At 36.7% G+C, this 23,586-nt stretch overlaps 1 protein-coding gene across 1 annotated transcript in view; it reads right to left on the reverse strand.

Annotated features, from left to right (window-relative positions):
• Positions 1 to 23,586, reverse strand: part of LOC309973446 (ADP-ribose glycohydrolase MACROD2-like) — a 650,126-nt gene that overhangs the window by 568,765 nt on the left and 57,775 nt on the right. The window contains exon 3 of the mRNA XM_082857725.1: positions 1,960 to 2,067. Within this exon, the coding sequence (XP_082713851.1) occupies positions 1,960 to 2,067 (108 nt within the window). The remainder of the gene's footprint in view (positions 1 to 1,959; positions 2,068 to 23,586) is intronic.

Here is a 23,586-nt window from a genome sequence, read left to right on the forward strand (position 1 = left end):
ACTGTCAAGAAACTACCCCCCACCCCCTTTGTGTTCCTGGAAACAGCTTACTGCAAAGAACCACTCTTCCCCATGTAACTTAGATAAAACTCACGATGACCCCTTGTAACCTATGACAAGACCAAGACACAGACACTCCAAATTCCCATTGTTTATCTCATAAATGATTAGCTGAACTATTTGTCCCATTGACCATTCTGGTCGATCAATGCCTGTTAACTGGACTTGACCTAAATTTATTCAGGCTTCTCTCCTTCCTCCAAGCCCCTGAACTTTGGGCCACCCTTGAGCAATAGAAGGTGAGCAACCCCTCTTTAAAGACTCCCTCCCAATAATCAGCTGGCCTCAAGGAAAAACATTCCCTGATCAACTGTCCAGTCATGCCACCCTCTCATCCCACTGCCCCACATCCAATTCTTTCCAGCCTGTTCACTTCTCCCTGAAAAAGAAAAGCCCTTTTCTGCTTGAACTGAGATGCTTATAGATCTCATGGTCAAAGTGGTTCTTCCTACTGCAATATTCCTCCTCTTCCTATTGAGATAACCCTCGACCCCTTATTATAATAATCTTTTTGAATAAAGCCTCTTCTTTTTACCTAAGTCTAGATTTGTTTTTGACACTTTCAACTTGCAAAGAGCCTAACTTTACAAAACACAAACTGAAATAATTAAATATCCTCTTATTATTGATATTTATTTTTATAGAATCACAACTATTATGTATTTCTTGACATACACCCACATAATAAAATAAACTAAAATTAAACATAAGTTAACTCTGTTATTCTCCCAATGTTTGAAAACAAAATTTACTTAAGATCATTAATTACTAAAATAATTAAAATAAAGCATTAAAAACAAGCATGAAAAGTTGAAACCAACCAACTGAGGTTTGGAAATTGTGGAAATAATTTCTTTATATTTTACTTTTGTCTTCTGTAGATCAATCATCTCTTTACAAAGTCAAAAGAAGAAGAAGTCTGATGAACTTGTTTCTATGTTGGCCAACTATTAACTCAAGCATTAAACCAACTATAATACAGCTGCTGAAGTTCTTTCTGAAGAACTTCCTGCCAACAATGTCACTTTTCCAGTGGTCCAGTACCCTAGTTTCAACTTAGCATGGATACCGTGTAGAGTTAGCACGTTAACTGTGTCACATACACAAAATAAACCTTCAATGTTTTTAATGAAGAAGGTAAATATGTGATATTTCTATTCCTGAAGGGATATTTTTTTCTAAAATACCTCTATTCCTATTTATGAAAAAATATTTTTCAATAATAAATACTCATATTATAAGCAGATAGGGCAGGGGGTCCCCAGAGAAAGAGAACCAGGCATGGCTTTCTTGACGTAAGAGAGGGCATTTTTGGCCTAAGTCATTTTGTGATCTGAGCCTGGGCACAATGCTTGCCTTTGAACAGGTCTCAGTAATTAATGATTTTAAGGGAAGTGAAAGAATGCAAGAACAAAGGAAAAGCAGTCAAGAAACAATAGTTCAGCCATAAAACAGAGTCCTAGCTCCTCCTCAAGGGATATATGTAATAATCTGTATGAGTTCTGCAGGAACTAAGGCCCCCATCAAGGTGGAGGATGGAATGATGATGACGACCTTTTCTGACTTCAATCAACTAAAGCTTTGACTCCGTTGACCTTTGCCCCAATTCTGTGCTGAATTCTCCTCTGATCAAGCCTCTTCATGAATACACATACACCACTCAAGTCCCTTCATGAGTATGCAAGTACCCTTAGCTTAAAACTTCCCCAATTTTGCTGTTCTGTGAGACACTGCTTTGGAAAAGATCCCTGGTGTTCTCCTTACTTGTTGCAAGTAATAAGTCCTTCCTTCTCCCAATCTTTGGCTTGGTTGTGTCTTTTGGTCTGACACCCACCAAGACTCGAACCCAGCTTTAGGGTAACAGTATAACAAATACATCACAAAAAATCAACTACTCACCAGCATTGACTATAGCATCTACCTCTAGCAATGTGATGTCACCTCTATAGAGAGAAACTTCTTCACTCAAACTTTTCTTCACCTGTGATGTTTCCTGAGTATTTTCTTCTGTAATAAAGAAGGAATATATATTAATAGTAATATTCTTATTTAATTTAATAAAGACAATTTTAATACAAGAGCCAATATGGGTCACACTCGGATACATTAGACAAGTGAAAATAAATGTATAAGTACCAGGGGTGTGACTTATTCTCTATTTATTCAACAATAAATAAATAATTAATAAATATTAATTATATTAATTAATAAATAATTAATAAATAATTATAATTATATTAATTATATTATATATTATATTATTATATATTTAATTATATATTATAATAATTATATATTATAATTATATTTATATTATATATTATATTATATTTATATTATAATTATATTAATTAATAATAAATATTAATTATATTAATTAATAAATAAATAATAAATATTGGGGAATTGTATTCCCCAATACAAATGCAGTATCACATACATAATAGGCATTCAATAAATTTAGGCATGTTATATAGGCCAACAAAAAGTTCAATGTTTACTATTAATATTATAAAAATATCAATTTTAAGATATAATTATGTACCACTGGTTTCACAAGAAGATGAGAAAAAGATGTGTAACTACCAAGACAAAATAAATTTTTACAATGAACGAGCTTACTTCTATTTTGTTCTAATTACCTAAAATGCATCCTTGAAAAGAATATTTACTAAGAAAAAAAAATTTAGGTTCAGCTCTTTGCTACTTCTAAGTAATAAGCTGTCCCTCATAATGGTATGGATCAAGCACATTTGAAAGTGTGAAACTGCTCCTTTATCAAATTCTACCTTTCACTCTAGAGGGCGCTGCTAGATTGAAAAGAGAAAAAGCTCTGTCCTGCACACAACAGCCAGAAAGCTGGTATATTTAAAACAAGCCAAAACATTATCTTCTAAAACCTGACATATTTTTTAATGTTTTTGAGGAGTATTAAAATCTGAATTTTCATGTATTCTTTAACAGATAATAATGTTAAAATATATTCAACGAAGTTATATAAAATCAATGTTTTAAAATACATTAAATGCTATACATGAAAAGCTTTTTAATATAACTTTAGGAAAGATGATTTATAAATTTAAACATTTTAAACTCATGATCTATGCAAATCTTTCAAGGAGGAAGGTAATGCTATTGATTCACAAAGACACTGTCAAATGAGCTTGCAATAATGAGGTATGTAGGGGATTTGAGGTGATAGGTTACAAGACACTTAAATTGTCTTCGCCCCGATAACCAAAGAAAAAAATGGCCAAGACGAAGGAAATGACCTGTGGCCAAAAAAGTGATCTTTCCTCTCTCTGCCTCCAAAGCATCCCCTTCTTTGCAATCACTTTTCTCCTTAAAGGATTCTAATCAATTATTCATTGGTGGTAGTAGCAGTAGTAGTAATAATAATAAGTAGAAGAATAATGTGGGAGAATTGTACATTAAAAGAGTAGAGAAAGGGCTTCCCTGGTGGCGCAGTGGTTGAGAGTCTGCCTGCCGATGCAGGGGACATGGGTTTGTGCCCCGGTCGGGGAAGATCCCACATGCCGCGGAGAGGGCTCGCTGAGCCTATGCTCTGCAATGGGAGAGGCCACAACAGTGAGAGGCCCACGTAGTGCAAAAAAAAAAAAAGAGTAGAGAAAGACTTTAGAAGACCTCAAAATAGAAAACACTTACAGCTGACTTGACCACCTCAGGAACTCCTAGAGTGCTGTTTCCCTGAGTCAGGTAAAGACTAAGAGTTCAGGCTTTACCACCAGACTAACTGTTCAATTCTTGGTTCTGCCAATTAACAACTGGGTGACCTTGGATAAGTTATATATTTTCGCCATGCCTCAGTTCATAAATTACTGGCTCCTTTACAGTTAACATGAGTTCATTACACTTAGAATAATGTTTGGTCCAGAGTAAGCTCTCAACAAACATGCCCCTTTTTCTACAAAGGTTTTACAGAGGTGACAAATATTATTTCAGCATCCATACTGAAATACCACAATAGTTTTTAAATATTTTCAACATTTATTATTACTATTATTCCCTATCAGTGAAAGAGATCGTATTTTGTTTGTGCTCTTACTAATCTGTCAATGCCTGGTCCAATGACAAAGACTTTGAGCAAGAAGACCTTGAGTTCCATGACCAATCAATTTCTATTCTTACTACTTTTACCAAATTAGAAAGTCCTGATTCCCAATTAAAGATGGTTGGATGATAATAAATATTTGGTGGCTTTGTCAGAAAATTCTGCATATTTGGACTACTGTAAACCTAGAAATTATAAAGACTTCTCACTGATGATGAGTTTTAAAACTCCATCGGGGCTTCCCTGGTGGCGCAGTGGTTGAGAGTCAGCCTGCCGATGCAGGGGACACGGGTTCGTGCCCGGGTCTGGGAAGATCCCACATGCCGCGGAGCGGCAAGGCCCGTGAGCCCTGGCCGCTGAGCCTGCACGTCCGGAGCCTGTGCTCCGCAACGGGAGAGGCCACAACAGTGAGAGGACCGCGTACCACAAAAAAAAAAAAAAAAAAAAAAAACTCCATCAGGCATTAAATTGATAAACATATCACAAATGAAAGCAGAAAGATTGACTGTTTCAACTTGGGAGACAGAGTAAATCGATTCCTGATCTATCCTCTAGTTGCATTTAGTTCTAAAAAGTATTTCTTCATTTTCTTATGAAGCATTATGTATGTAATATTGCATTTATAGTCATGTAAGACTTTTAAACATATGTGGCAACAAATCATGTATTTTTTTCCAGAAGTAAAGAAATTGTTAAAGAATTGTATTAGAAAGCATCAAAGTTTAAACCATTTATATCACAGTTCAGTTTTCTTAAAACAAATCATAATCTCTCAACTTCAAACTTTAAAAATGGGACATTTTGAGCCTAAAGGTTCAAACAATTCAACATATTAAATAAATATATTGCTATGACATGTCATTCAAGTAAGTTACTCAAAATGGTCTTATTAGAATTATTAGCATCATGAAGAAATATCTTTATCTCTCTTTCATTTTAAAAATTCACATGAGCATCTTTTTTCCTCAGAGCCAGATTTATACCTACCTGCTGTCCAACTCCTCACATAGTATATCAAAAAGGCATAAATGTACTCAAAAACTACAATTTGATAGTATTAAAAATTATCAGTATTTCCTCCAACAATAAACCAAAACCAAATGGCATATTTTTGACCACCAAGTGTTCTCTGTAAATATAACAATGTAAATTATCATTACAGGCCACATCTTTTACTTGAATAGCAACGTACCACCTTCCTTTTCACACAACTGTGTTCCACCAGCACTGATCCCAAAGTGTCTTTTCCCATATCCTGGGTTTTCAGTGATAAATAGAACAGAAAACTGTCAAGCACTGCTCCCTCACAGACATTCTATATGTACACAAAGCACTGATTCACATTTTGTACATCAGTGGCTTTATCCAGCTGAAAGTTAAAATATCTGTCAGTGTGCAGATGTGATAGTAATTGTTTTTCCAGATTGTATCCTATTGATATTGTAAAAAAAAAAGTTTTTTTCCGAAACTACCACAATAAGGGAAAAGAGATCTCAGTACAGAACTGGGCTCAGTTACCAATACAGCAAGGACAAGTGAGGATTTATAACCAAGGAGCAGAGTGGGGATCAGTGGAAGGAAAATTACTAAGAGAAAACTTTGGGGGTGAGGGAAGATTTTGGTTAAACACACAATTCTTGCTGAAGGCAAGCCAGGGTGGTCACATATCACCTAGGGTATAAGGAGGGATGCAGAATTTTATTAGATATGGAGAGTGACCAGATAGCAAGGATGAGAAATTCTCTCTAAATTGATTTAGCAGGATTCTTGCTAAAATTGGACAATGCAGGTCTGGCAAGGATGGGGCCTAGTTGAAAAATGGGTTTGGTGGAACCTGACTAAAGTTTAGTTAAGGGAGAGAGTCTGTCAGTCCCTGCTCTTATTTGAGGAAAGAGAGACTTCCTTCCTTTGAACAATGTAAGTCCATTTCTCATTAGGTTGCCTTTTGTCCTTTAAGGACCAGCTGAACCACTGGTTGAGACTTGGTAGTAGAGGATTTCTGGTGCAAGCAGTCAGGCATTTAATGAGGGAAATTCCCATGAAAAGAAAAAGAAAAACAAAGATCAATGGTTGGAGCACACTATAAAACTAGTTTCTGAGTCCAGAGGGCAGACAGTTGAGAAGATATCTACATGTTGGGCTTGAAGCATCATTTGCAGTCTCAATGTCCTTGGTGATCGCATCAGGTGTTCCAGCAAACTTTCTGAATGGCCCACACAATAGCAAGCATGAAAGTTGTACACACATGATCTGTTGTGGTGATTTCTTTGAAGTTTATATCAGGTCATCCAGCTTCAGCTTGCAGGGCTTCAAGAAAGGGGCAGTTTTAGATCTCAATGAGGCCAAATAAGGAGGAGGGGAGAAAAATTGGAAACATTTTGGAGAGCTGTAGCCAGATACTGGAGGAAACTAGAAAATTGACAATATGTGCAAGACAATGAGCAAGACTGGAATTTAATAACCCAAAAGGGTGCACTACAGTTTTCCACTGAAACCTAAAATGTCTCTCTACAGTCACCCCCCAACCCCATTTTTTTCTTGTTTACAAAATAAGTCTGGTCTCATTAGATTTGGTCTGATTATTTACGTAAATGCAGCAAGAACGGTCACTGACCACTTAGGCCTTTCAAGTTTGCTTTGCTGGAACTTTTCATAAAGAATCTCAAATTAGACTTTTCAAAGCCTCTCAAGGCTAGGAAGCACATCCAAGAACTCACCACCAGATTTAGCCTGTAATACCTACACATTTGGGTAAATTCCTCTCTTCTCACGGTTCCAAGAATATCCTAAGGTTCCTGGGCTTGATAGGAAGTGACCTTCCTTACTCATCTGTAAGGCTGGGAACTCTATAAACCAGGTACCAGACTGGTTTCGCCAAAAGGGCTTTGTAAGCATTGGCTCTATAATGCAAATCTTAGTTCCTTAAAACTATCTGATAACACGAGATTCTATATCTTTGAGATTATCATTCACAAATATGACATTCCAACCAAAGTCTATACAACTAATTTTTCCAATTATGTCCTGTTACAAGGAAGACAGATTCTTATTGAACCTATACAAATAAAGTCACTGCCATGAAAATAAGAATACTCAATAGAGTTTCTGAATTCTAGAGAGATCAGGTAGGGAGAAAAGCTAAATGTTTCATTTCTGTTTACAAAAGTATAATTAACTAAATTGTCATGAGTTACAGAGAGCTTGAGAAAAGATAAAAAGGGGTTCCTTAAATAAAACATTAAAGAACCAGTATTGCTCCTTATCAATAACCACAAAAATCATAATCATTCTTCGTCATTAGTTCATTCAGTCCCATGTAACTGATTTGTTTCTTTCCCCCAGCGTTATTTAATGTGTTGGAACAACAACAACAACAACAAATCCACATACTTTCTTTATTCCATTAAAACAACAACTATATTAAGTAATCTTATATACTGAGATCTCTTTCTGAATTCTCTATTCTGTTCTACTAAACATTTTTTTATAGTATATTCTTTTTTTCTTCTTCATGTAATGGATTTTTGTTCTGCTTGATCTTGGGTTAGCATTTTTTTTGTTTTGTTTTGTTTTGTTTAAACCAGTCAGCTTCTCCATTAGTTCTGGAAATCCTTACTTGGTCCAGCAGTACAGTCTCAAAGTTATTTAAGCAATAATGTCTTTAGAAGCCTATACCCTAGAGTACTTGCCATAGTCCTTTCCATGGATCTCTGAAATAGTCACTTTTTGTTGAAGACAAAGCACTCTTGCCTGTAGCTGACTGCAAGAGCTTTCAGGGAAGAATCAGAGTAAAATAAAAATTATCTGTGAATGATAAAAGACTTAAAAATGGTCATTGTTAAAGATCTGAAGAGAGTTTATTATAAAAATGATATAACTAATAAGGGAATCTGGTTATTTCTATGACATACAATGTTTAAATAACTCGAATTATAACTGACAAAATTATACCAGGACATAAGATGGATAAAAAGGATACTGGCAAATTTCTATGAACTTCATACAATTTCTGAAATATATATAGTAAAAATTTTTACCCACACAAATATAACCATGGGAAGGTTAAGCATCATTTCTTTTTGGACAATGTTTCCCATGTAATGTAATATATCAAATAAATCAAAATTTTTTAAGATTTTTTTTTTTTTTTTTTGGTACATGGGCCTCTCACTGCCGCGGCCTCTCCCGTTGCAGAGCACAGGCTCCGGACGCGCAGGCCCAGCGGCCATGGTTCAGGGGCCCAGCCACTCCGCGGCACGTGGGATCCTCCCAGACCGGGGCACGAACCCGGGGCACGAACCCGCGTCCCCTGCATCAGCAGGCGGACTCTCAACCACTGCGCCGCCAGGGAAGTCCAAGGTTTTTTTTTGATGTGGACCATTTTTGAATTTGTTACAATATTGCTTCTGTTTTATCTATCGGTTTTGTTGGCCGTGAGGCATGTGGGATCTTAGCTCCCTGACCAGGGATCGAACCCACACCCCCTGCATTGGAAGGCGAAGTCTTAACCACTGGACCTCCAGGGAAGCCCCCTTAAACCAAATTATTTTTTTACCTTTCCTTCTTTACAAGGTGAAAAAACAAATCCTTTGAGATTTTCCAGGAACCCTCTGGGAGATATCTATCTCAGAGTTCAAGATTTCATTTAGGATTTGATTTGGGGAACATAATAAAAACAACATAAAGCACAGGAAATTATTTTGATAAGACATAGAATCTTTGTTCCTAAGTAGATTACTTAAAAGATAAAGAAAATCCTTTTATGATCTCTTATTAAGATCAGACTAATAATCCAAGAAAACTTCATTGCTTTAACAGAGAGAAAAAACCCAACTCTAGTTTTGCATCAGTACATTATTGGGCTCATTTAAAAACAAAAAACAAATAAATTCATTCAATCTTAGCCAATTTGATCACAGATTAGCTCTTTTGCAAACCTTCTATAACTCTATATCCATTCAGGTTTTCTCCTATATTTTTTCTCTTTCTCGTTCTGAAATAAGCAGTGATCTCAATTTAGAATAAAATGACTCTCTTTTTGCTTAACAACAACAACAAAAATCCTTCATTCCTCACAAACCTTGCATAAAGAGTTGTTTCTCTTATTGTTTATTATTTTTAGTAGTTTCATTTATATACATTAATTATAATTTTAACTAATTTTTATTTTACAGAGAAGACTAAGAAGTAGAAAATTGCAAATTGTCACATGCCAGCATTCTGTAGCAGGCTAGCAAATTTTATACATTTACCATCTTTCAATTTCTAGAGACGTGTTTTTATATGGCAAAAGGACATTTATTAACAGATCCAAATACATTTAGCTTCTCTATATCACATTAAAATAAAGAAGCCAACTTATATAAACAAAGTTATGTTCAGTAATTAGTATTTCAGTAGTTTATTTTACTTAGAAATAACCTAGATTTTTATAATGAATATCTATATTTAATTTAACGTAAGTCTAGGGTTACAAGGTACTAAAAAGATTTTGGAAACTATTTTTATGCAGACATATGACATAAAACAAAGCTCACCATCATCTCAAGTTATCTCTCTGTTAACTATTTTTACAGCACATGCATGTTAGGCAAGTTTGCAAAAGCAAAAACCTAAAAAAGTTAAACACGTGGATTTTCTTTTACTGCTACACTTGATATACAAGAAGTCATGGATAACAAGCAATTCATTTTTACTACATCTTTACTTGTATATTTGGTCTTGGGTTGAATTTATAATATTTATAATCTTAAACATCTAGTAGATATAACATAAGCTTATTTGACTAGTAAACCCAAGTACAACAAAAATGTATGCTCGTATTATACTTAACTGCTGATAACTCAGAAGACATACCTGTTTTTTTAAACCAACAATATTAAACTAGTCTTATTTATCAGAGGTTTACCCAAGTCATGTAAACTTGAAAAGTTTTTGGGTTAGTTTCTATATTTCTGGGAGTTTTAGGAATATTTAACTTATATAATGCTAATTTATCTCTAAGCTAATTTGCATAGAGCTCCTTCATGGGATTTTATGAATTTGGTAACACCATCCGAAAGTAGAAAAATATCATATACACATAAATGCATATGTACGTAAACATACATACAGACAGATGCAAACAGAGACCTTATAGCTTTCACACTAAAATTTTAGCCATGAGTCAGGTAAATATAGTAATATACTCTGGTCTTTGCTCCCCTTGATATTGTTATCCAAATTTTGTTTCTGGCAGAAGGAGCAAGTTAAGGTTACCTGTTCAGTACGAGGGCTAATGCTTTTTACTGGTATTTGTGGAGGAGACTTTCAAGATTTTTCATTTGCCCTGATATGTAATCTTATTGAGGCTGTGGACTAAACTTTAGGTGAGAAACTGACAGGAGACATCAAGCAGCTGCCTGGCTGTCCCCAAAGCTTTTCTGAGTGGACAAAACATCCAGTCTGTTTTCAATCACCTTTTCTTCCTTTTGAGCCTCAAGTAGTAGCTTTCAGGGGCCCCTGAGTTCCTTGAGAGTCCCCAGTTGGGAGCAGGGGGCCTAAAGTTCAAGTGACTATATGAGCTGAGGAGCTTAAGTAGGAAGGGAAAAGTCTGGCAGCAGGAGAGGAGGGATGAAGAAGATAGGGGTTTTGAAGAGGGATATATCAAAGGATTTAAATGGAACTGAAGGGAAAATCCAAGGTCTAAGAGGAGGAAGAAGGACCAGAAGGGAGAGGTCTTAGAGGATCCAGTCTGAGGAAACCTTGTTTCCCAAAGAAGCCAATGAAGTTCCAAATTATCCTTAGTAAAGTCATGCCAGCAAGAAAGGAAGTAGACAGTGATGGCAGAGCATATAGTCCTCAGGGGCTCAAGTGCAGGGAGGGGTTTCAGTGAACTGAGAAGCCCCCATGGGAGAAGCAGATCAAATAAAGAGAGAGAACAGAGAGGACTTACAAAGAGCCAGGAAAAGCCTTTCCAGCCCAGGAGTGAATCTCTGCTTGAAATAAAGAGCCAGGAAGAAAGATTTCCAACCCAATAAGCACCTTTTAAACAAAGAAGCCTGGACCTCTAACCCAGCTTCAGAGAGTATACTTAGAATCTTAAGGTTAAAAATCTGTCCCTACTGTGCTTCAGCTGACAGTCACCTGGGGCTCTGGCTCAGTGGAGATCACCACCAGGTACTGGATTGCCAATGATCTCTAGATCTCAAATGATCTCTACCTTTCCTTGTCTTTGAGCTATTTTATAATTCTGTAAATTGTAGAAAACAGATAATAATGCAAATGATTCTTGTCTGTGGAAATGCAAATAAATTATGTTCCCTTGAATGCAACTGATACTTTCCTATGGACAATTTGCATTTATTTGTAAATTCATTTCAGAGTTCCTTACTGTGTATATACGTGTGGTTCTTTAAATTCTCCTTTGAACCAGAGTTAAATAAAATTGTTGATAAATATTCAATTTATATTTATATGAGTCATAATCTCATCTTTATAAAAACATTTCCCTCTAATAGACATTTTCATTTAGTTCTAGTTTATTCACTTAACTAATACTTGTATAGCATTTACTATGTGCCAGCTGCTGTTCTAATGCTTACAAATATTACCGCCTATAATCCTCATAACAAACCTATGTAGTACATATTACCACTATTCTCTCCATGTAGATAAGGAAGCTGAGGCATACAAAAAGGAGGTCGATGGACCAAGTACACACAGCTGGTAAGTACAAACCTGGGATTTGAGCCCAGGTAGCCCATGCTCTTTACCAACAAGCTAGGCAGGCTCTCATTTACCTATTTTATTACAATGCATCCAACTCTGAATGAGGTATCTGTTATTTAGATCCTGTCTCTCCCTTTAGTTGCAAAATGCATCAATTTCACTCCCCCCAAAAAAGCATTATTTACTTCTGCCCTAGAAAAAAAGAATAATAATGTTTATTGAAGTGGTTACCATACTTTGCAAATAATACAAGGGCCTCAATGATTTCTTGCTACAATTTACAAAATTTCAAAACATACAACACACGAGGCATTAGAGAACCACATAATAAAATCAGATTTGCACATATTAATCATGCATTTTATTTGTACTTTCTCTTTTTCGTTTATTTATGCAAAATCATCAAACTTGCTGATTCATTTGTCCCAACACCTACTCTATTTGTACTGGGATTCAGTTTACTATTGAAATTTATGACCTTATTCTGAGTTCTGGTATTTATGTTACTATTTCACCTCTTTTTTAGGCATAAATAAACCACTTTAGAGATACTGATCCATTTTTATGTAGGAATATAATGCAATGCTATAGTAACAACAAAAGCAAATTTAATCAAATATACATTAACTCACTAATAACATTAAAATACCTTAGAGAAACAAACTTTGTTAACCAAATCTTAATTAAGATAAACTGACCAACATTCCCCTTGTTTTAAAAGCATAACCCTTAAGACTATAACATTGATAATATAATTTTCATAAAAATCATAGGTATATTTTACATTTCAAACTTTTAAAATGTATTGAACAAAACTGTCTCATCACTTTTCCTCTGGAACTGCCAAATTACCTAAAGACCATTTGATATACAGCTAACAGACCATCACTGGGTCCTCTGACTGCTCAGAAGACTAAGATACTAGGAGATATTCACATGAAGTGCCTAGAACACTTCGAATTCTTATGTTCCCTCATATTAACATCCTCTATATTTTAGCACCCATGGGCATGATAACAAAAAAGCCACCAAGGGTGCCAATAAGTTGGCTGGTGATCTAATAACAAGGGCCCTATTGCCAGTTGACCTCTTTCATTCTGAGGATGCCAGTTAAAACCAGCTTGGTTTTAATCCAGCTCTGTATATACAAATTCAAATTAATATTCCCTCTCTCTAAAAATAAAACAAAAAAGTTAGTAGGAGACCATGCCACAAAAGAAAAAAAAAAAGAAAGCTCAAGCAAATTTCTATAGAAATCAGCATTTAAATTAAATTTATAATCAAGATGATCAGAAAAATATCTTTGGGTTCATTACAAGGCTTTAAGAATATACAACGTGAGAACTAGAGGAACCCCAGGGATGCAGGCTGTGTTTCTGAGATTCTATCTTGAAACCAGCCAGCCTGCTGATCTGCACACCTCCATATCCTATCTGACCATGTCAGGCTAACAATCATCTTGCCACTATTCCAGATTCCTGCCTGTTTTGCCCTTCCAACTTAACAGCTCACTTCTTTAATTGGGCCAACATTTAACCCCCCACCTCTCTTCCTATTTCCAACTTCCACAGAGCTTCCATGGATGAAATTCTCAGCAACAAATTCCCTTTCTTTTCAGTCCTGGGACTCCAAACTAACCCTGTCAGGGAAAGTCAAGGAAACCATTAGATAAAGCGCTCATATTTGAGTGAGACCTCACTTGAGCAGGGAGGCAGGAATCCAGGCATGATAGCCATGTTAACTAATGCAGGAAATATAAAGTCCAGCCAAGCTATGAACTCCACCCTCTAGCAGAATAATAAAGCATACACAAATAACTTCAATACAGGGAATAGTACTATAAATGCCATGAGAAAGACTTAAAGTACTTCAAGGTTCAGACAGAACATTCAACGAACTTTTATTTGAGTGGAGATATCCAAGCTGAGTTTTAAAGGATCAGGAAGAATACCAGAGGACAGTAGGATGGGATGAGAGTGAAAAGAGGAAGGGCATTCCTAAGTCAAAGAGGCAGAAAATAGAGTTTGCCTTGAGGAAAAGTAAAGATTCATCCATGATGAGAATATGGAAAGCACCACAAACTGGGGGTAGTGGCAGATGAGATCAGAACTATTCAGGTTTAAACCAGATGTGGAAGGCCTTGGATGGTGGCTGTTTGGGATCCATTAAAGAAGTCACAAATTGACAGCTTTTTCTTGAATTTAGCCCAAAGATAAGATTTTCTTCGGCTTAAACAGTATCACTGTTTTTGCTTTTTAAACTGCATTTCAATTTTAGCATTCAATTAAATTTTAGCATTCAAAGTCAGGAGATTTCACATTAAAACTTAGATTTCCTAGTTCTGTTGAAAAATCAGGAGATCTGGAAATACTGATCCCACATCCTCACATGATGTGGGAGTAGAAGCTACACCCTTTGACAGGCATCCTTTGCTTTCCAGTTTACAATTTACAGTATATCTGTTTATACCTAAACTAAGTTGGCCTCACCCAGTTACTTACCTGGCTGTCTCCCACAGGCATTTGGGCGTGAGATTTCTGCAGGAGAGCTTCAAAAGATTAATGACTATAAATCCAAGGTAACTATTAAAAATCTATTCAAAATAGAAAATCCTGAAATGGCATGAAAAAAAAGAACATGAGACAAATTCCCATCAAATTAAAATAAATGTTTGCCTGTCAAACAATTAAACTGCAATCAAAACTTATATTGGGATCTAAGATGCAGTAAAAATTCAGTAACTCAGAATGTGTTTCATAAACTGAGTCAAAAAGACTTCCAAAGAATCATACTTCCCTGTGTCTATGTCCTTGTATAATACTCTTCCTCAATGACTCAGTTTTTCCATGTGATTTGCTTTGACCAGTGGGGCATCAACAAATGTGACCCAATCAGTGACTTAACAATTGCTTGCACGTTTGTATTTGCCCTCTCTTGCTATGCCAAGACCACCATGACACAAAGCCCAGGTCAGCCTATTGGCGAATAAGAGGCCACTGGGAGCAGGGACAGCCATCCCAGCTGAGGCTCCCTAGATCAAACAGTTTGACAACTGCCAGCCAGACATGTGAGTGAGACTGTCCAGAACCATCCAGCCCCAGCCAATCCACCAGCTGACTATAAAACCTCCTGATTAACCAGAGACTAATGAGCAATAATAAAAACAATGTTATTTTAAGCCACTAATTTTTGAAGGGTTTGTTGCACAGCAAAGCTAACTGATAAAGAAAGGAGGAGGAGGAGGGAGGGAGAGAAGAAAGAGGGGACGGGCAAGAGGGGGCTTTGAAGAAGACTCAGCACAAAAATGAAGTTGCAAACTCCCGGCATAACAATTATGAGTCAGCCTAGGAGAGAGGGTCTTCTAGTGTAACATTTCCAACACCTGAAAGAACCGTAAGATTAGAGAATGAATGGATATGCTGGAAGAGGGAGGAATGTGTGTGCAGGAGAGGGTGCAGGGTGTCCAGCATTATGTCTTTAAATAAGAACGAAAGATCCATTTGCATACATCCTAATTCCACCCTCTTTCCTAAAATGATACATTCAAATGTTTACCCATTTATTCTAGATGGCCTGTTTCTCTACATTAACACTTCGAATCATAACAACTCTATTGAGGTAACTTAAGGAAACTGAGGCACAAGGAAATTAAGCAACTAACTTGCCCAACATTTTGCAACTGACAGAGACAAGATTTGAACCATGGAAATGTGGTTCTAGAATCCCTGTGTTTAACCACTGTGCAATATTCCCTCATAGTAAAGATCAATCTCACAAGGTTAAAAAAAAATTAGACCCATAAGTTCTTTAAATAAGGACATACTTCATTCATACAGGACTTTTTTTTTAAGTTTAATGTGACTATCCTTGAAGAACTGACGTGGGAGCTTAGGTGATAAAAAGGTGTGCTTTATCCTAATGATATATTCTGCTAAAAATCAATTTAGTTAAAAATTATGGTATGACTACATAGTACGGCTCCTAGTTTAAAGCTTATATAAGAATAATGCAACCTAATACTTCAAGTAACCTTGCATAAAAATCAATTATTTAATTTCATAAGGTTATACTCCAAAGAAAGAGAGAATCAAATTTCTGCCCTTTTAGTAAATTTATGAAATCCTAATTTATAAAAATAGATAACTAAATGCTGGTTCAAATACAGAAATAATAGAAAAGAACTAAAAAATCAGAAAACCAGTAGCATATTTAATTATGCCTCCTTTTTTACTATTTAAGTGTAATATTTTTCTGTGTGTAGGTTAAGATCCTTTATGGATTATGAACTCAGTTTGATAGATTGCAACCAACTTTTTCACAAACTAATATAGAATAGAATTAAAATATTACAGTGCATCACATATACTAATAAAAAGTATTGTTCTATGAAAATTTTGTTTCAATTACATGCACGTACACATATTTATGGGTCATAATACATGTTTGTGGTTCCTGGGTAAATTTTTGAAATTTCTGAAATCATTATGTTTGTATTCATCTCTACACTCTGACACAAAAATGTTTTAAATGTCATTTTGGTATTTTGTCATTTCACAAAAATGAACAAATTTTAAAGAATAGGTTTCAAAATATTACACAGTGAACATTTCTATAAGATTTCTAGCATGCAGAAACAACGCCCAATTAATTCTAACATCTCAGGATTTTACAAGATCTGGCACAGAGGCAAGTATCTGGTGAATGCACAATACAGAATTCATTGACCAATCGATTACTGACTGTGTTTATATTTAAGAGGACCTGGTGTGCTCTCTAGGGGTCAAAATCCACACAGTAAAGCCCATAATAATGGACTTCTCTACAGTATCACATACAAAGGTAAAACGAACACTCTGGCACAATTTAAATGAAAAGTTGACATTTTCAGAGGCTATAATTTAACTTGTAGTAGATACCCAAATCTAAACAGAACAGGGGAAGGAGGGAATTACAAGGAATAAATTAATAAAGAGAAAAAAACTGGAATGCCACAGAATTTCTGAAAGAGACCTTGGAACTCTATAGATGAAGAAACCAAAGTCCTAAGAGGTTACATTACTTGCCCAAGTCACAGAATTAGTTGATAGCAGTCCAGTATTTCTCTCCCTCCATTATGATGACTCATACAGTTTGCATGCCATCTTGTAGTTTAATGTTATTTAAAAGAATATCTCTTTCTATTTGTGTTATAGCTATATATGTATCTGTAATATCCCCTCTTCTAAGAGTCAGTAAACGATGGTGGTTAAAAAACAACAACAACAAAATCCTAGATTCTAGAAGCATTATTTCTAGAGTTGAATCCCAGTTCTATTTACTAGCTGTGTGGCACTGACCAAATTTAACTTGTCTGGGCCTCAGATGACTCACCTGTAAAATGAGGATAGTCCCTATCTTATAAGGTTGTTGTGAGAATTAAATGAATTAAGACATAGTGGGGACCTTCAAGATGGCAGAGGAGTAAGACATGGAGATCACCTTCCTACCGACAAATACATCACAAATACATCTAGATATGGAACAACTCCTACGGAACACCTACTGAATGCTGGCAGAAAACCTCAGACTTCCCAAAAGCTATGTGGCTGACGGGGTTTTCATGCTCCGGCCAGGTGTCAGGCCTGTGCCTCTGACGGGGGAGAGCCGAGTTCAGGACACTGGTCCACCAGAGACCTCCTGGCTCCATGTAATATCAAATGGCGAAAGCTTTCCCAGAGATCTCCATCTCAACATTAAGACCCAGCTCCATACAATGAAAAGCAAGCTACAGTGCTGGACACACATGCCAAACAATTAGCAAGACAGGAACACATGCCCACCCATTAGCAGAGAAGCTGCCTAAAATCATAATAAGTTCACAGACACCTCAAAACACACCACCGGATGCGGTCCTGCCCACCAGAAAAACAAGATCCAGCCTCATCCACCAGAACACAGGCACCAGTCCCCTCCATCAGGAAGCCTTCCACAACCCACTGAACCAACCTTACCCACTGGGGGCAGACACCAAAACAACGGAAACTACGAACCTGCAGCCTGCAAAAAGGAGACCCCAAACAAACACAGTAAGTTAAGCAAAATGAGAAGACACAGAAACACACAGCAGATGAAGGAGCAAGGTAAAAACCCACCAGACAAAACAAATGAGGAGGAAATAGGCAGTCTACTTGAAAAAGAATTCAGAATAATGATACTAAGATGATCCAAAAGCTTGGAAATAGAATGGAGAAAATACAAGAAACGTTTAGCAAGGACCCAGAAGAACTAAAGAGCAAACAAACAATGATGAACAACACAATATATGAAATTAAGAATTTTCTAGAAGGAATCAATAGCAGAATAACTGATGCAGAAGAGCGGATAAGTGACCTGGAAGATAGAATAGTGGAAATAACTACCGCAGAGCAAAATAAAGAAAAAAGAATGAAAAGAATTGAAAACAGTCTCAGAGACCTCTGGGACAACATTAAACTCACCAACATTCGAATTATAGGGGTCCCAGAAGAAGAAGACAAAAAGAAAGGGACTGAGAAAATATTTGAAGAGACTGTAGTCTCTTGAAAACTTCCCCAACATGGGAAAGGAAATAGTCAATCAAGTCCAGGAAGCACAGAGAGTCCCATACAGGATAAATCCAAGGAGAAACATGCCAAGACACATATTAAGCAAACGATCATAAATTAAATACAAAGAAAAATATTAAAAGCAGCAAGGGAAAAGCAACAAATAACATACAAGGGAATCCCCATAAGGTTAACAGCTGATCTTTCAGCAGAAACTCTGCAAGCCAGAAGGGAATGGCAGGACATACTTAAAGTGATGAAAGGGAAAAACCTACAACCAAGATTACTCTACGCAGCAAGGATCTCACTCAGATTCAACGGAAAACTTAAAACCTTTGCAGACAAGCAAAAGCTAAGAGAATTCAGCACCACCAAACCAGCTTAACAACAAATGCTAAAGGAACTTCTCTAGGCAGAAACACAAGAGAAGGAAAAGGCCTAAAATAATAAACCCAAAACAATTAAGAAAATGGTAATAGGAACATACATATCGATAACTACCTTAAATGTAAACGCATTCAGTGCTCCAACCAAAAAACATAGACTGGCTGAATGGATACAGAAAACAAGACCCATATATATGCTGTCTACAAGAGACCCACTTCAGACCGACCTAGGGACACATAAAGACTGAAAGTGAGGGGATGGAAAAAGATATTCCATGCAAATGGAAATCAAAAGAAAGCTAGAGTAGCAATTCTCATATCAGACAAATAGACTTTAAAATTCAGACTATTACAAGAGACAAAGAAGGACACTACATAATGATCAAGGAAACAGTCCAAGAAGAAGATACAACAATTGTAAATATTTATGCACCCAACATAGAAGCATCTCAATACATAAGGCAAATGCTAACAGCCATGAAAGGGGAAATCAACAGTAACACAATAATATTAGGGGAATTTAACACCCCACTTTCACCAATGGACAGGTCACCCAAAGTGAAAGTAAATAAGGAAACAAAAGCTTTAGCTGACACATTATAAAAGATAGACTTAATTGATATTTATAGGACATTCCATCCAAAAACAACAGAATAATACACTTTCTTCTCAAGTGCTCGTGGAACATTCTCCAGGATAAGTCACAAATCTTGGGTCACAAATCAAGCCTTGGTAAATTTAACACAATCGAAATCGTACCAAAGATCTTTTCCGACCACAACACTATAAGACTAGATATCAAGTACAAGGAAAAAACTGTAAAACATAAAAACACATGGGGGCTAAATGATACACTACTAAATAACTAAGAGATCACTGAAGAAATCAAAAAGGAAATTTAAAAATACCTAGAAACAAAGGACAATGAAAACATGATGACCCAAAACCTATGGGATGCAGCAGAAGCAGTTCTAAGAGGGAAGTTTATAGCAATACAATCCTACCTCAAGAAACAAGAAAAATCTAAATAAACAACCTAAACTTACACCTAAAGCAATTAGAGAAAGAAGAACAAAAAACCCCCAAAGTCAGAAGAAGGAAAGAAATCATGAAGATCAGATCAGAAATAAATGAAAAAGAAATAAAGGAAACGATAGCAAAGATCAATAAAACTAAAATCTGGTTCTTTGAGAAGATAAACAAAATTGATAAAACATTAGCCAGACTCATCAAGAAAAAAGAGAGACGACTCATATCAATAGAATTAGAAATGAAAAGGGAGAAGTAACAACTGACACTGCAGAAATACAAAGGATCATGAGAGATTACTACAAGCAACTATATGCCAATAAAATGGACAAAGTGGAAGAAATGGACAAATTCTTAGAAAAGCACAACCTCCCAAGACTGAATCAGGAAGAAATAGAAAATATAAACAGACCAATCACAAGCACTGAAATTGAGACTGTGATTAAAAATCTTCCAACAAATAAAAGCCCAGGACCAGAAGGCTTCAAAGGTGACTTCTATCAAACATTTAGAGAAGAGCTAACACCTGTCTTTCTCAAACTCTTCCAAAATATAGCAGAAGGAGGAACACTCCCAAACTCATTCTGAGGTCACCATCACCCAGACACCAAAACCACACAAAGATGTCACAAAGAAAGAAAACTACAGGCCAATATCACTGATGAACATAGATACAAAAATCCTCAACAAAATACTAGCAAACAGAATCCAACAGCACATTAAAAGTATCATACACCAAGATCAAGTGGAGTTTATCCCAGGAATGCAAGCATTCTTCAATATATGCAAATTAATCAATGTGATAAACCATATTAACAAATTGAAGGAGAAAAACCATACGATCATCTCAATAGATGCAGAAAAAAGCTTTCAACAAAATTCAACACCCATTTATGATAAGAACCCTCCAGAAAGTAGGCATAGAGGGAACTTACCTCAACATAATAAAGACCATATATGACAAACCCACAGCAAACATCGTTCTCAGTGGTGAAAGACTGAAAGCATTTCCTCTAAGATCAGGAGGAAGACAAGGTTGTCCACTCTCATCACTATTAATCAACATAGTTTTGGAAGTTTTAGCCACAGCAATCAGAGAAGAAGAAGAAATAAAGGTAATCCAAGTTGGAAAAGAAGAAGTAAAGCTGTCACTGTTTGCAGATGACATGATACTATATGTAGAGAATCCCAAAGATGCTACCAGAAAACTACTCGAGCTAATCAAATGAAATTTGATTTGAAGCAGCAGGATACAAAATTAATGCACAGAAATCTCTTGCATTCCTATACACTAATGATGAAAAATCTGAAAGAGAAATTAAGGAAACACTCCCATTTACCATTTCAACAAAAAGAATAAAATACCTAGGAATAAACCTACCTAAGAGACAAAACACCTGTATGCAGAAAACTGTAGTACACTGATGAGAGAAATTAAAGATGATACAAACAGATGGAGAGATATACCATGTAATTGGATTGGAAGAATCAACACTGTGAAAATGACTATACTACCCAAGCAATCTACAGAGGCAATGCAATCCCTATCAAAATACCAATGGCATTTTTCACAGAACTAGAACAAAAAATTTCACAATTTGCATGGAAACACAGAAGACTCCGAATAGCCAAAGCAATCTTGAGAAAGAAAAACGGAGCTGGAGGAATCAGGCTCCCAGACTTCAGACTATATTACAAAGCTACAGTAATCAAAACAGTATGGGGCTTCCCTGGTGCCGCAGTGGTTGAGAGTCCATCTGCCAATGCAGGGGACACGGGTTTGTGTCCCGGTCCGGGAAGATCCCACATGCCATGGAGTGGCTAGGCCCGTGAGCCATGGCCGCTGAGCCTGCGTGTCCGGAGCCTGTGCTCTGCAACGGGAGAGGCCACAGAGGTCCGCGTACCGCAAAAAAAAAAAAAAAAAAAAGACAGTATGGTACTGGCACAAAAACAGAAACATAGATCAATGGAACAGGATAGAAAGCCCAGAGGTAAATCTGCACACATATGGTCACCTTATCTTTGATAAAGGAGGCAAGAACATAAAGTGGAGAAAAGACAGCCTCTTCAAAAAGTGGTGCTGGGAAAACTGGACAGCTACATGTGAAAGAATGAAATTAGAACATTCCCTAACACCATACACAAAAATAAACTCAAAATGGATTAAAGACCTAAATGTAAGGCCAGACACTATAAACCTCTTAGAGGAAAACACAGGCAGAACATTCTATGACATAAATCACAGCAAGATTCTTTTTGACCCATCTCCTAGAGAAATGGAAATAAAAATAAACAAATGGGACCTAATGAAACTTAAAAGCTTTTGCACAGGAAAGGAAAACATAAACAAGGTGAAAAGACAACCCTCAAAATGGGAGAAAATATTTGCAAATGAAGCAACTGACAAAGGATTAATCTCCAAAATTTACAAGAAGCTCATGCAGCTCAATATCAAAAATACAAACAACCCAATCCAAAAATGGGCAGAAGACCTAAACAGCCATTTTTCCAAAGAAAATATACATATTGCCAACAAACACATGAAAGAATGCTCAACATCACTAAGCATTAGAGAAATGCAAATCAAAACTACAATGAGCTATCACCTCACACCAGTCAGAATGGCCATCATCAAAAAATCTACAAACAATAAATGCTGGAGAGGGTGTAGAGAAAAGGTAACCCCCTTGCACTGTTGGTGGGAATGTAAATTGATAGAGCCTCTATGGAGAACAGTATGGAGGTTCCTTAAAGAACTAAAAACAGAACTACCATACGACCCAACAATCCCACTATGGGCATATTCTCTGAGAAAACCATAATTCGAAAAGAGTCATGTACAACAATGTTCATTGCAGCTCTATTTACAATAGCCAGGACATGGAAGCAACCTAAGTGTCCATCGCCAGATGAATGGATAAAGAAGATGTAGCACATATATACAATGGAACATTACTTAGCCATAAGAAGAAACAAAATTGAGTTATTTGTAGTGAGGTAGATGGACCTAGAGTCTGGCCTACAGAGGAAGTAAGTCAGAAAGAGAAAAACAAATATCGTATGCTAACACATATGTATAGAATCTAAAAAAAAAAAAAATGGTTCTGATGAACCTAGGGGCAGGACAGGAATAAAGACACAGACGTAGAGGATGGGCTTGCGGACACAGGGAGTGGGAAAGGTAAGCGGGGACGAAGTGAGAGAGTGGCACTGACATATATACACTACCAAATGTAAAATAGATAGCTAGTGGGAAGCAGCTGCATAGTGCAGGGAGATCAGCTCGGTGCTTTGTGACCACCTAGAGCGGTGGGGCAGGGAGGGTGGGAGGGATACGCAAGAGGGAGGAAATATGGGGATATATGTATATGTATAGCTGATTCACTTTGTTATAAAGCAGAGCCTAGCACACCACTGTAAAGCAATTATACTCCAATAAAGATGTTAAGGGGCTTCCCTGGCGGCACAGTGGTTGAGAGTCCACCTGCCGATGCAGGGGACACGGGTTCGTGCCCCGGTCTGGGAAAATCCCACATGCCGCGGAGCAGCTAGGCCCCTGAGCCATGGTCGCTGAGCCTGTGCGTCCGGAGCCTGTGCTCCGCAATGGGAGAGGCCACAACAGTGAGAGGCCCGAGTACCGCAAAAAAAAAAAAATAATAAGTTTAGAAAAAAAAAGACATAGTGAAGCATATCAAACAGTGCCCCACACACAGTAAAAACACAGTAAGTGTTAGCTAGCAGGAGAAGAAAATTACTAGTCTGAATC

This window comes from Leucopleurus acutus, assembly GCF_964270905.1.
Source record: "Leucopleurus acutus genome assembly, chromosome: 16".
NCBI classification, from domain to species: domain Eukaryota; kingdom Metazoa; phylum Chordata; class Mammalia; order Artiodactyla; family Delphinidae; genus Leucopleurus; species Leucopleurus acutus.